Source organism: Pristiophorus japonicus, unplaced genomic scaffold (genome assembly GCF_044704955.1).
Source record: "Pristiophorus japonicus isolate sPriJap1 unplaced genomic scaffold, sPriJap1.hap1 HAP1_SCAFFOLD_229, whole genome shotgun sequence".
NCBI lineage: Eukaryota > Metazoa > Chordata > Chondrichthyes > Pristiophoridae > Pristiophorus > Pristiophorus japonicus.
Genome location: NW_027252005.1, coordinates 910,345 through 925,063, shown reverse-complemented (window position 1 = coordinate 925,063; position 14,719 = coordinate 910,345). Strand labels below are relative to the sequence as shown.

Here is a 14,719-nt window from a genome sequence, read left to right as displayed (position 1 = left end):
CACGATAATGAAACCATAACCGGGTGGTTTTGGAAAGAAAACAAGCTATTTTCCTGATTGAAGCAGGCCCCGAGGTGTAGGAAACCCTGAAGTATGTGCTTGTTCCCGTCAAGCCAAAGGACACGCCACTGGAGGAGATTCTAACCAGTCCTGAGCCCCCAGAAATTGCTGAAAGTTATCGTTTTGGAACACAAGATCAATTAATTGACGAATGTATGAGTGAGTACATTGTAGCATTAAAGAATCTATCCATCCACTGTCATTTCAGAAACTTTCAGGACCGAACATTGCGTGACCACTTTGTTTGTGGGATGAAAAATGATGCGATCAGAAGGAAGTTGTTGCCAACTCCTGATGTGACTTTTGATTTAGCTTGTCAGTTAGGTCAATGGACATGGTCGACCAATATTCCCGAGAATTTCGTGCCATTTCCAGTCGTCAGATAACCGAGGTGAATCGCCTGCAGGTTAAAAGTAAAAGGCAGTTGGGCCCCAAGGCCTCAGCAATTGGCCAAGGTAACAGAACATTGAAGTCATGCTATCGGTGCCTGGGACAACACATTGCTCAAAGCTGTCCATATATGAAGGCAGTGTTTCTTCTGCAGGAAAACTGGGCATCTTGCGAAGGTACGCCGACTGAAGGGTAAACCAGCTTTCAAGGCTATCTGTAGAAATCTCCAAAGATTACATAGCATGGAAGGGAAACAACAGAACAAGGAGGTTCTGGAGATACACATCATCAGGAGCACGAGGGTATCGAACAGTGATTCAAAAAGTATCGTCATCTAAGTAGATGTTGCAGGAACCAGGCTACCCATGGAAATCGACACTGGTGCATCCGTGAGCATAGTACTGGAATCACTATACCTCGACAAATTGTGTGATTTCCAAGTTAGAGCTGCGAGGCTACTCAGGAGAGCAAATCCCTGTGGTAGGATGTATCACCGTTCCGGTGAAATACAAGGATCAGTTTCAGAGTTTGCCTCTCTTAGTTGTGGTAGGAGACAAGCCTGCCTTACTGGGTAGAAATTGGTTGGGATCACTGAAGCTGGATTGGAGTGAGATTTTTCGTGTTGAGACGAGATTTGCATAGAAGGATGATGTCATCAAGAAGTATCCGAAGGTGTTCTGCGAAACAGGCAGCCCGATCCAAGGCTTCAAGAGGAGTGTCAGGGTACAGAAGGAGGATGCTAGACCAGTTTACTGCAAGCCACATCCTGTACCATATGCACTCAAGGAGAGAGTTGAGCAAGAACTCAAAAGATTAGAAACTGAGAACATTATCTCTAAGGGAGAAGAAGTGTTCTGTTTTTTATATATTGATGAACAGCCAGTCATAATAACATAAGAAATAGGAGCAGGAGTCGGCCACCTAGTCCCTCGAGCCTGCTCCGCCATTCAATAAGATCACGGCTGACCTGATCATGGACTCAGCTCCACTTCCCTGCCCCATAACCCTTTATTCCCTTATCGCTAATAATCTGTCTATCTCCGCCTTAAATATATTCAATGACCCAGCCTCCACAACTCTCTGGGGCAGAGAATTCCACAGATTTACAAACCTCTGAGAGAAGAAATTCCTCCTCATCTCAGTTTTAAATGGGCGACCCCTTATTCTAAGTCTACGTTCCCTAGGTTTTGTTTCCCCTATGAGTGAAAATATTCTCTCTGCATCCACCTTGTCGAGCCCCCTCATTATCTTATATGTTTTGATAAGATCACCTCTAATTCTTCAGTCACAGCTGAAGAGATTGGTAGAGCAACCAAACATGACCCAGTTATGTCAAAGGTATATGATTACATAGCAAATGGATGGTCAAACCAGGTATCAGAGGAAGATATTCATCCATACTTCATTCATAGGAATGAATTATCAGTGGATAAAGATTATATCATATGGGGTGCAAGATTTGTTATTCCAAATAAATTCAGATCCAAATTGTTATGAGATCTTCATGAACAGACCTGGGAATGTGCTTGACCAAGAGTTTTGCACGCAGTTACTTATGGTGGCCAAGTCTAGTTAAAGATATAGAGTACATAGTCAGTCAGTGTCCAAATGTCAATCGGTAAGCAAGAAACCACCATTGCAGCCACGGAAATGGCCTCCCAGTGTGTGGCAAAGGCTACATATCAATTTTGCTGAGCTAGAAGGACAACAATTGTTCAATGCGATTGATAGCCATTCGAAGCTGGTCGAGGTGTTTCCAATGCGGAAAATAACAACAAGTAAAACAACAGACAATTTGCGAAGATTGTTTTATTCATATGGCCTCCCACAATAAATTGTGTCTGATAATGAGCCGCAATTTTGTTCAGGAGAATTTGCACAGTTCACGAGCAGAAATGGTGTGAAACATACCAAGGTTCCACCATATCATCCTGCTTCGAATGGTGCAGCAGAGTGCACTGTACAAATTGAAAACATGCCCTCATCAAGCAAATGTTGAATCCAAATCCAAAGAAATGGCAGATGTCGTTGGACCACAAACTGACTAATTTTCTGATTATTTATTGGAATACTCCTCATACAACTATTAGTAGAACACCAGCAGAGTTGTTTCTCAAATGACAGCCACAAACCAGGTTCTCGTTGTTAAAGCCAAACTTGGCACAGTCCGTAGAAGAGAAATAATGAAGACAGAAAGAGAATCATGGTTGAGGTAGAGTACGAGAGAGAAGTGTGAAATTAAATCAGAAGGTGAGAGTGAAGAACCATCACCATAAATGGTTAAAGTGGTTACCAGGAAGACTAGTGATGATAGTGGTCCTTGCACATATTTGGTCAAGGTGTTTGATCATGTACAGGTTAGGTTTGCTCAAATTGATCATATTTTATCTACAGATGTGGAAGGAGTTGAAAGTTGGAACGATTCAATTATTTCTGATGATTTAGATAGTCTTGTTACAAGTAGAGTACCAGTAGCAAATCCTACATCAGATGTACTAGAAACACGTCCAAGAGAAAGTCAGAATTTAAGTCTGAGTCCGAGACAGGCAGACAAACAGTCTGAAGTTATAGAAAGTTCAAATGTAGATCAAGGGTTGCCCTTGGAGAAAAACTTTTCTCAGGCTCAGCCTAGAATGAGTCTAAGTTCGACACCAAGTTTGGAAAGTTCTGTTCAAGAGTGAAGATATCCTCTTCGAAACAGAAAACAAGTAGTTAAGTTTGATTTATAAATATGGCAAAATAAGTCCATATCTTTTGTCATGTGTATAACCATGCAACTTCATCCTGATGGTGTTATAATTACTTCTTCATTAAGGAGGGAGAAATGTAATATAGAGCTCCATCTAGTGGACTACTGTGGTAATGCAACTGCTGATGTAAATACAATAAAAGTTACATGATGTATGGAGCCATCTTGCCGGATGTGTTGTTAGTGATGTCATAAAGAATATATCCCAGGAGACACAGAGAGACACAGAGGGCCATAAATGTGCCTGCCCTTAGCAGGGATACCTGCACACCCATTCCCTGGGCTATCTACATAAAATCCGATTGTATTAATGGGGGGAGGGGGGGTGTCAGTACCGGAGAGCACGGCTCAGCTTGTCGTAGTTCATGTGTGGCTTGCACTTGCGATTGCCCCACAGCTTGGCCACCTCGTCGGGGTCCTTGATGACGAACTCCCCGTAGTCTCCCTGCCAAGCGATGATGTTCTGATACTCCTCCTTCTGCAGCAATTCCAGGATGAAGTGCCAGAGCTGGATCTGCCGGGATCCAGGACTCGATTCTGGCTTGTAGGCCCAGTCCGGGAAGGCGAAGCCTAGGAAAGAGGGAAGGAAGGGCCAAGCAGTTAGCGAGACTTCCGTCCAAAGAGGATTGATTTCCACCATCCAATAATACTGATTCGCATTGATCCCTGTTCAAATTAAGACCCATAGCAGTTACCAGCACAGAAGAAGGCCATTTGGCCCATCGCACCTGTACTGGCTCTGTGCTGTTCCAATCCCAAACTAATCTCACAGCCCCGCTGTCTCCCCATAGCCCTGTATCAATCTCCAAACTAATCCCACTGCCCCGCTCTTTCCCCATAGCCCTGTATCAATCCCAAACTAATCCCACTGCCCTGCTCTCTCCCCATAGCCCTGTATCAATCCCAAACTAATCCCACTGCCCTGCTCTCTCCCCATAGCTCTGTATCAATCCCAAACTAATTCCACTGCCCCACTCTCTCCCCATAGCCCTGTATCAATCCCAAACTAATCCCACTGCCCTGCTCTCTCCCCATAGCCCTGTATCAATCCCAAACTAATCCCACTGCCCTGCTCTCTCCCCATAGCTCTGTATCAATCCCAAACTAATCCCACTGCCTTGCTCTCTCCCCATAGCTCTGTATCAATCCCAAACTAATTCCACTGCCCCACTCTCTCCCCATAGCCCTGTATCAATCCCCAAACTGATCCCACTGCCCCGCTCTTTCCCCATAGCCCTGTATCAATCCCAAACTAATCCCACTGCCCTGCTCTCTCCCCATAGCCCTGTATCAATCCCAAACTAATCCCACTGCCCTGCTCTCTCCCCATAGCTCTGTATCAATCCCAAACTAATTCCACTGCCCCACTCTCTCCCCATAGCCCTGTATCAATCCCCAAACTAATCCCACTGCCCCACTCTCTCACTTTCTCTGTCACTCTCTCATTTCCCGTTAACCCTCACTCTCTCTCTTTCTTTTTCTCCATCATTCTCTCCTTTTCCATTTTTCTCTCACTCTCACTCTTTCCCCTTCACTCTATCTTCCCCTTTCTCCCACACCTTTTTCTCCTTGTTCTCACACTCTCTCTCTTTCCATTTCTCTCTCCCTTTCCCTTTCTCCCTCACTTTCTGTTTCCCTTTCTCCCTCACTTTCTCTCTCTCTTATACTTTCTCACTCACTCTCCTTCCTTTTCTCCCTCATTCTCTCTTTCCCTTTCCCTCTCTCTCCCTCTCCCTTTCTCCCTCACTCTCTCCCTCTCTTTCTCCTTCGCCCTCACTCTCTCACTCTTTCTCTTTCTCCCTCACTCTATCTTCCCCTTTCTCTCACACCTTATTTTTCTCCTTTCTCTCACTCTCCATTTCTCTCTACCTCTCTCTTTCTCCATTCTTTCTCTCGCTCGCTCCTTCGCTTTCTCTCTCACTCCCTTTCTATTTCCTTTTCTCTCTCTGACTCTCCCTTTCCCTTTCTCTCTCACTCTCTCGCACTTTACCTTTCTCTCTCAAAAATTCATTTTCCCTCTCCGTCTCTCTCACTCTCTCTCTTACCCTCTCTCCCTCATTCTCTCTCTTTCCACTTTTCTCTCGCTCTCTCTCTTTTCCTTTATCCCTCACTCTCTCTCTATTTATAACTCTCTTTCTACCCCTTTCTCCTTCACTCTCTCTCTCTCTCTCTCTCTCTTTCCCTTTCTCCTTCACTCTCTCTTTCCCTTCATCTCGCACTCTCTCTTTCCCTTTCTCTCGTACTCTCTTTCTTTGCCTTGCTCTCTTACTCTTACTTTTCCTTTTTCTTTCACTCTCTCTCCTTCCCTTTTTCTCTCACTTTCTTTCTTTCTCTTTCTCTCTATCTCCATCTTTCCCTTTCTCGCATTGTCTCATTCACGTTCTCGTTCGCTGTCTCTTTCCCTTTCGCTTCACTCTCTCGCTTTCCATCTCTCTCTCTCTTTCTCTCTCTCTTTCCCTTACTCTCTCTCTCTCTTTCCCTTTCTCTCTATCTCACTCATTTTCTCCCACACTCTCTCTTTCTCCTTTCTCTCTCTTTGCCTTGCTCCCTCTCTCTGTCTCTTTTTGCCTTTCTCTCTCACACTCTTGAACATAACATAAGAACATAAGAATTAGGAACAGGAGTAGGCTATCTAGCCCCTCGAGCCTGCTCCGCCATTCAACAAGATCATGGCTGATCTGGCCGTGGACTCAGCTCCACTTACCCGCCCTCTCCCCGTAACCCTTAATTCCCTTATTGGTTAAAAATCTATCTGTGATTTGAATACATTCAATGAGCTAGCCTCAACTGCTTCCTTGGGCAGAGAATTCCACAGATTCACAACCCTCTGGGAGAAGAAATTCCTTCTCAACTCGGTTTTAAATTGGCTCCCCCATTTTAAATTGGCTTTCCCTTTCTCGCTCAGTCTCTCTTTCCCTTTCTCTCTAACTTTCTCTTTCTCGCTCTCACTCTCTGTCCTGCCCTTTCTCCCTGACACTCTTGTTCCCTTTCTCTCTCATTCTCACTCTCTTTTCCTTTCTCTCTCATTCTTTCTCTTTCCCTTTCTCTCTTTCTCGTTCCCTTTCTCCCTCACTCTCTTTCTTTCCTTTCTCCCTCACAGTCACTTTCTAGTTTCTCCCTTTCTCTATTTTTCCATTTCACACTCTCCCTTTCCCTTACTCACTTTTTCCATATTTCCCTTTCTCTCTCTCTTTCTCTTTCCCTTTCTCTCTCTCTTTCTCTCTCTCGCTCAGTCTCTCTTTCCCTTTCTCTCTCTCTCTCTCTCTTTCCCTTTTGCTCTATCTCCATCCTTCCCTATCTCTCATATTCTCTCTTTCCCTTTCTCTCTCTCTCTCTCTATCTCTCTTTCCCTTTCTCTCTCCCACTCTCTCTTTACCTTCCTCTCTCTCTCTCTCTCTGCATTTGGAAAGAGGTGACATGATAGGTCCAAGTCAGCATGGATTTGTGAAAGGGAAATCATGCTTGACAAATCTTCTGGAATTTTTTGAGGATGTTTCCAGTAAAGTGGACAAGGGAGAACCAGTTGATGTGGTATATTTGGACTTTCAGAAGGCTTTCGACAAGGTCTCACACAAGAGATTAATGTGCAAAGTTAAAGCACATGGGATTGGGGGTAGTGTGCTGACATGGATTGAGAACTGGTTGTCAGACAGGAAGCAAAGAGTAGGAGTAAATGGGTACTTTTCAGAATGGCAGGCAGTGACTAGTGGGGTACCGCAAGGTTCTGTGCTGGGGCCCCAGCTGTTTACACTGTACATTAATGATTTAGATGAGGGGATTAAATGTAGTATCTCCAAATTTGCGGATGACACTAAGTTGGGTGGCAGTGTGAGCTGCGAGGAGGATGCTGTGAGGCTGCAGAGCGACTTGGATAGGTTAGGTGAGTGGGCAAATGCATGGCAGATGAAGTATAATGTGGATAAATGTGAGGTTATCCACTTTGGTGGTAAAAACAGAGAGACAGACTATTATCTGAATGGTGACAGATTAGGAAAAGGGGAGGTGCAAAGAGACCTGGGTGTCATGGTACATCAGTCATTGAAGGTTGGCATGCAGGTGCAGCAGGCGGTTAAGAAAGCAAATGGCATGTTGGCCTTCATAGCAAGGGGATTTGAGTACAGGGGCAGGGAGGTGTTGTTACAGTTGTACAGGGCATTGGTGAGGCCACACCTGGAGTATTGTGTACAGTTTTGGTCTCCTAACCTGAGGAAGGACATTCTTGCTATTGAGGGAGTGCAGCGAAGGTTCACCAGACTGATTCCCGGGATGGCGGGACTGACCTATCAAGAAAGACTGGATCAACTGGGCTTGTATTCACTGGAGTTCAGAAGAATGAGAGGGGACCTCATAGAAACATATAAAATTCTGACGGGGTTAGACAGGTTAGATGCAGGAAGAATGTTCCCAATGTTGGGGAAGTCCAGAACCAGAGGTCACAGTCTAAGGATAAGGGGGAAGCCATTTAGGATCGAGATGCGGAGGAACTTCTTCACCCAGAGAGTGCTGAACCTGTGGAATTCTCTACCACAGAAAGTTGTTGAGGCCAATTCACTAAATATATTCAAAAAGGAGTTAGATGAGGTCCTTACTACTAGGGGGATCAAGGGGTATGGCGAGAAAGCAGGAATGGGGTACTGAAGTTGCATGTTCAGCCATGAACTCATTGAATGGCGGTGCAGGCTAAAAGGGCCGAATGGCCTACTCCTGCACCTATTTTCTATGTTTCTATGTTTCTCTCTCTCTCTCTTGCCCTCTCTCTCGCTTTCTCCCTCAGTCTCTCTCTTTTCTTTCTTCCTCACTATCTCCCTTTCCCTTCTCTCTCACACTCTCTTCCGCAATCTCTCTCTCTCACTCACTTTCCCTTTCACGTTCCCTTTCTCATTCTCTCTTTACCTTCCTCTCTCACTCTCTCTCTCTCTTGCCCTCTCTCTCACTCTTCCCCTTTCTCCCTCACTCTCTCATTCTCTTTCTTTTCATTCTCTGTCTTTCTTTCCCTTCCTGCCTCTCTCTTTCCCTTTCTCTCTTGCATTCTCTTCCTCTCTCCCTCACTCTGTCTCTTTCCTTTTCTTCATCAGTTTCTCTTTTTTCCCTTTCTCTCTTTCTCCCTTTCTCTCTCACTCACTGTCTCAATCTCTATCTCTCTCTCTCTCTTTCCATTTCTCCTTCATTCTCTATTTCACTCTCTCTCTCACTCACCTTCCCTTTCTCTCTCTCTCATTCTTCCTTTCCCTTTCTCCCTTATCCTCTCTTTCTCTTTCTCTCTATCTCCGTCGTTCCCTTCCTCACACTCTGTCTCTTTCCCGTTCTCCCTCTCTCTTTCTCTCTCATTAACTCTTTTTTCCCTTTCTCCCCCTCTCTCTCCCTTTCTCTCGCTCTCAATCTTTCCCTTCCTCCCTCACTCTCTTTCTCTTTCCCTTTCTCCCTGACTCTCCCTATTTCCCTTTCAACTTAACTCTCTCTTTCCTTTACTCTCACTCACTTTCTATCCCTTTCTCTCACACTCTCCCTGTCCCTTTCTCTCTCACTTGCTCCATTTCCCATTCTACCTCATTCTCTCTCTCTTTCAATTTGTCTCCCACTTTCTCTCTCTTTCAAACCTTTTCTTCAGTATCACTTTCCCTTTCTCTCTTACTCTCTCTTTCCCATTCTCTTCACTCTCTATCTCTCTCCCTTTCCCTTTCTCTCACCAGCTCTCTTTCTCTCTTTCTCATCTCTCTCTTTCTCCTTTCTCTCTCTCTCTCTCTTTCCCTTTCACTCTCACTCAATTCCTTTCCCTTTCCCCCTCTCTCTCTCTCTCTCACATTCCCTTTCTCTCTCTCTCATTCCCTTTTTTCTCTCTCTCTCCCTTTCCATTCTCCCTCACTCTCTTCATCTTTCTCCCCCACTCTCCCTTTCTCTCTCTCTCCCTCACTCTTTCTAATTTCTCTATCTCTCCCTCTCTCTTTCCCTTTCTCTCTCACCCTTTCTCACACTCTCTCTTTCTGTCTCTCACTCACTCTCTCGTTCTGTCTCTCACTCACTCTCTCTTTTCCTTTCTCTCTCTCTCAGCCCTCTCTTTCCCTTTCTCCCTCACTCTCTCTCTCAATCTTCCTCTGTTTATGTCTTTCTCTCCCTTTCTCTCACTCTCTCTCATTCCCTTTCTCCCTCACGTCTCGCTGTGCCTTTCCCTCGTTACCTTTCTCGCTCAGTCTCTCTCTTTCCCTTTCTGTCTCTCTCTCTATCTCTGTCCTTCCCTTTCTCGCTCAGTCTCTCTCTTTTCCTTTCCCCCTCATGCTTTCTCTTTCCCTTTCTCTCTTTACATTTCTCGCTCACTCTCTCTCTTTCCCTTTATGCCTCTCTCACTTTCCTTCCATTTCTCTCTCAATCTCTCTTTCCATTTCTCTCTTTCACTCTCTTTCTCTTTCCCTTTCTCCCTCACATTCTCTTTCACTTTCCCTTTCTCCCTCACTCTCTCTTTCCATTTCTCGCTCTCTCCTCTTTCTGTCCCTCTCTCTCGCTCCCTTTCTCGCTCTCTCTCTCTCTCTCTTTCCCGTTCTGTCTCTCACTCTCTCTCATTCCCTTTCTTCTTCACTCTCTCTCTCTCTTTTTCCCTTTCTCTTTCTCTCTCACTCCTCTTTCTCTCTCTCCTTTTCCCTTTCTCACCCACCCTCTCTCTATCTTTCCCTTTCTCCCTCACTCTCTCTCTTTACCTTTCCCTCTCACTCTCTCTTTCCCTTTCTATTCACCCTCTTTCCCTCTCTCCCTTTCTCTCTCGCTCTCTCTCTTTCGCTTTCTCCCTCACTCTCTCTTTCCCTTTCTCTCTCTCTCTCTTTCCATTCCTCCCTCACTCTCTCTCTCTCCCTTTCTCTCTCACACTCTTTCCCTTTCTCTCTTTCTCTCTTTCCCTTTCTCTCTCACTCTCCCTCATTCCATTTCTCTCTCACTCTCTCTTTCCCTTTCTCTGCACTTTCTCTTTCTCTCTCTCCCTTTCTATCTCTCTCTCGCTCTCTTTTGCTTTCTCCATCGCGCTCTCTTTCCCTTTCTCTCTCTCTCTTTCCCTTTCTCTATCACTCGCTCCCTTCCTCTCTCATGCATTTTTTCCCTTTCTCTCTATTTCCATCTGTCCATTTCTCTCACTCTAATTCCCTTTCTCACTCACTCTTTCCCTTTCTCTTCACCCTCTTTACCTTTCTCTCTCTTACTCTCTCTTTCACTTTCTCTATCTCTCTCTTTCCTTTTCTCCCTCAATCTCCCTTTCCCTTTCTCCATCACACTCTTTCTATCTATCTCTTTTCCTTTCTCTCTCTCTTTCCCTTTCTCACTCACTCGCTTCCTTTCCCTTTCTCTCTCTCCCTCTCCCTCTCTTTCCCTTACTCCCTTCTTCTCTCTCTTTCTGTTTACCCTTTCTCTCTTTTTTGCTTTCTCTCACTCTTTCATTCCCTTTCTCTCTCACTCTCTCTCTCTTTTCCTTTCTCTCTCATTCTTTCTTTCTGAGTCTCTCACACTCTCTCTTTCCATTTCTCTCTCTCTTTATCTCGCTCTCCTTTTCCTTTTCTCCCTCACTCTCTCTTTCCCTTCCTATCTCTCTCTCTCATTCCCCCTTCTCTCTCTCTCTTGCTCACTTTCTCCCTCACTCTCTCTCTTTCCCTTTCTCTCACTCTCTCTCACCCTTTCTCCCTCACTCTCGTTCCCGTTCTCTCTCATTTTCTCTCCTCCCCTTTCTCTCACTCTCTTTCCCTCTCTCTGCTTTCCCCTTTCTCTTTCTCGTTCAGTGTCTCCCTTCTCCCCTTTGCTCTCATTCTCGAATGTCTTTACCCAGAGAATGGTGAGGATGTGGAACTGGCTACCACAGGGATTGAGGCAAATAGTATGGATGCATTTAAGGGGAGGCTGGTTAAGCATTTGAGGGAGAAGGGAATAGAGGGTTATGTTGATCGATTTAGATGAGGAAATTGGTGTGGATTTATGGAGTCAAAACTGGACTGAAATAACGACATGCGAGCTGCTGTACATATTTTTAAGATGATCTTTTGCACATATAAAACATATAAAATTCTGATGGGACTGGACAAGTTAGATGCAGGAAGAATGTTCCCGATGTTGGGAAAGTCCAGACCCAGGGGACACAGTCTAAGGATAAGGGGTAGGCCAGTTAGGACCGAGATAAGGAGAAACTTCTTCACTCAGAGAGTTGTTAACCTGTGGAATTCCCTGCCACAGAGAGTTGTTGAGGCCAATTCATTGAATATATTCAAGAGGGAGTTATATATGGCCCTTACGGCTAAAGGGATCAAGGAGTATAGGGAGAAAGCAGGAAAGGGGTACTGAGGTGAATGATCAGCCATGATCTTATTGAATGGCCTACTCCTGCACCTATTTTCTATGTTTCTGTGTTTTTAATTTGCACTATGGGCAGATAGAGGTTTTTAAATCACCATTCTCGCTGGAGAGGAGCATAAACGCCGGCATGGACTGGCTTTGCCGAATGGCCTGTTTCTGGGACGTATATCCTGTATCATTCAGAACCAATAGTCTCTAATTCTGCCTTTAATTTCCTCTCCCCTCTCCCCTCTCTCTATCTCATTCCTTCGTTTTCACATTCTTTCTCTCTCCCTTTTCACCTTCCCATTCTGACGGGTGCCCGTGGCAGGAAATATAAAAACACAGACGGTTTCATTCAGGACTCTTACCCCTTCCCGAACCCACCCATTCATCGCAGGCAACCCGCAAGCCCGGCTTCAGAAGCGGCCGTTCGGCCCCTCGGCAACCGCCGCCCAAAACTTATTGTGTTTAAAATCCACCACAAGCGTTTTTATTGAAGTTGTCCTTTACTGATTGCAGACTCTTCATACCTGGAGTCCAGAGAGTGGGTAGAGGAGGCGTCAGGAGCAGGTCAGAGACACAGTTACAATCCATTGCAGGAGAGGACAAGCAATCTGCGGGAAATAGTGAGCGAAATCGAGCGATTAATCGGTCAAAATCCGACATTTCTGCGGCAGAAATTCACAAATAATCACTTTTAAATAAAGTCATTTAAATTATTCGAAATCAACCTATTTAACGTGCAAATATATAATGCTATATTAAGTTGTAAAGTTAATATATATACGTATCTGTTACACTGCATTTATAAACATTTAATTCTAAAATAAAAACATATTTATAAAAATTTGACATAGATAAAAACATGTTATACATGTATAACATTAAACATTTTATCGATAAAAGGAAGATATATAAATATTTAAAATGTTATATATAAAAAGAATTGGTATATAATATAAAATATTATATATATAAAATGAATTCATATATAAATGTTATATATATATAATGAATTGATTTATAAATATTATAAATGTTATATATATATATAATGAATTGATTTATAAATATTATAAATGTTATATATATATAAAATGAATTGATTTATAAATATTATAAATGTTATATATATATATAAAATGAATTGATTTATAAATATTCTAAATGTTATATATATAAAATGAATTGATATATAAATACTACAAATTGTATATATATATAGCAATTTCTTTTATATATATAATGTTTTTCTATCTATATATTAATTCATTTTATATACACATATAACATTTTTAATATTTATATAAAAAATGTTATATAAACACAAAGGAATCCATGTAGAAATATTACAAATGTTGTATATAATAAAGAATTGATATTTCAATATAACATTAAAATTAAAACTGTATATAAAACATTCAAAGTATTATAGATATATATATAAAATAATTGATATACAAGTATAAAAATATTATATATATATAAAGAATTGATATCTAAATATTAAAATATTACACATAAAAAGGAAATATATAACTATGAAAAATGGTATATCTATATACAAAGGAATTGATACATAAATATTAAAAATGTTACATAGAAAAATGAATTTACATATAAATATTAAAAATGTTATATATAAACAAAAATGTAAATGTTATATATAAATAAAAATGCTATATGTGTATCAAACTACCATATAAAAACGTTAAAATGTCACCTATAAATGTCTAGATATATTTTATATATAAAATTAAAAATGTATATAACAGTAAAATTGAAAAATGTGCATATAAAGCGTTAAAATATATTTATGTAAAATTAGTGTTTTATACGAAATTAAAAATGTTATATAACATTAAAATTAAAAATGTATATAAAACATTAAAAATGATATATATATATATGTAAAATTAGCGTTCTGTACGAAATTAAAACTGTTATATATATATGTATATAAATTTGTTCTGGAAGAAATTAATGAAGAGGAATTTCCAGTCATTCCCAGCAGGTGTCTGCTCCCCGGGGTTCTGCTCTCAATGAATCTTAAATTCTGTCCCACCGTTTGCTCTCAGATCAGACTGCAGGCTCGCAGTCTCTGCAGCCATCCAGCCCGGACACACACACTCTCTCTCTGCTTCACTGTGTGAAGATAACTTCGGCTCTGCGCCTGCCCAAAACGACTTTCAACGAAACATTAAAGTGCAGAGGGGGCTCACAGCGGGAATAAGACCGTGTGTACTCGCCTAAGCTCTTGTACTGGCAAGGAAAGAGGGCTGAGAAGTATCTTCTGTATTCAGGGGAGGGAATTTGGTTTGAAGCTTCACCTGTCTAAATACCAACACCAAAAAAAAAAACAACCCACCGCCACCGCTTGGTAAAGAACCCTCCCGGGGCTTTTGGGGGAAGAGGGTGCCCTGAATTGGCAAAGACCGATAAAGAGCTTTCTGTGCCCGGTCGCGAACATACTGCGCGGCTCCCTGCACGCACGGCGCGACTGCCTACAGCCTCAAAAAGCACAGACCCACATACAGTTAAACAGTTGGCGAGCGCCAGCCGCGGAAACTAACTGCAAGATCTCAGCCCAGGGCCAATGTACTCGTGTGACAATATCGCCATCCATCATCATTTATTTATTTAGCTTGCAGAGCCCTTTCAACAACCGCCCCGCCGCTCCCCTCCTCCTCCCGTCCTTTATATATATATATTTTTCAAAGTTACTGATCACTGGAGGCCAGAGATAGTTGTAACTCCTTGAATATAACAGATCGTCCAGGCGGAAAAGATCTGGGAGAGGCGGCCGATATCTGAAGGCGAGCGGGCCCCGGAGTGCGGATTTCAATCAAATGCAGCCACAGATCACAACTTAACGCCGGCAGCCAGCGAGAAGTTGTACACTGCGTCAGGGATACCAACAACAACATTTACACAGCGCCTTCAATGTGGAACCCCCCCGACCCCGGCCTCCCGCAAGGCGCTTTACAGTTGCCTAATCAAATGGAATTTGACACCCAGCCACATAAGGATATTGGGGTAGGTGAACACAAGCTTGGTCAAAGGGGTACATAAGGACATAAGAAATAGGAGCAGGAGTCGGCCATTTGGCCCCTCGAGCCTGCTCCGCCATTTAATACGACCAGGGCTGATCCGATCATGGACTCGGGTCCAGTTCCCTGCCCGCTCCCCATAACCCTTCACTCCCTTATCGCTCAAAAA

The 14,719-nt window shown here is 43.0% G+C and overlaps 1 protein-coding gene across 1 annotated transcript in view; it reads right to left on the bottom strand.

Moving 5' to 3' along the window:
• The window catches only part of LOC139245663 (ETS domain-containing transcription factor ERF-like), a 33,585-nt gene extending 21,491 nt beyond the window's left edge, over nt 1-12,094 (bottom strand). The window contains exons 1-2 of the mRNA XM_070871241.1: nt 12,031-12,094; nt 3,535-3,769 (exon numbers count right to left, since the gene is read on the bottom strand). Of these exons, the coding sequence (XP_070727342.1) occupies nt 3,535-3,769; nt 12,031-12,094 (299 nt within the window). The remainder of the gene's footprint in view (nt 1-3,534; nt 3,770-12,030) is intronic.
• Nucleotides 12,095-14,719: the final 2,625 nt, after the last annotated feature.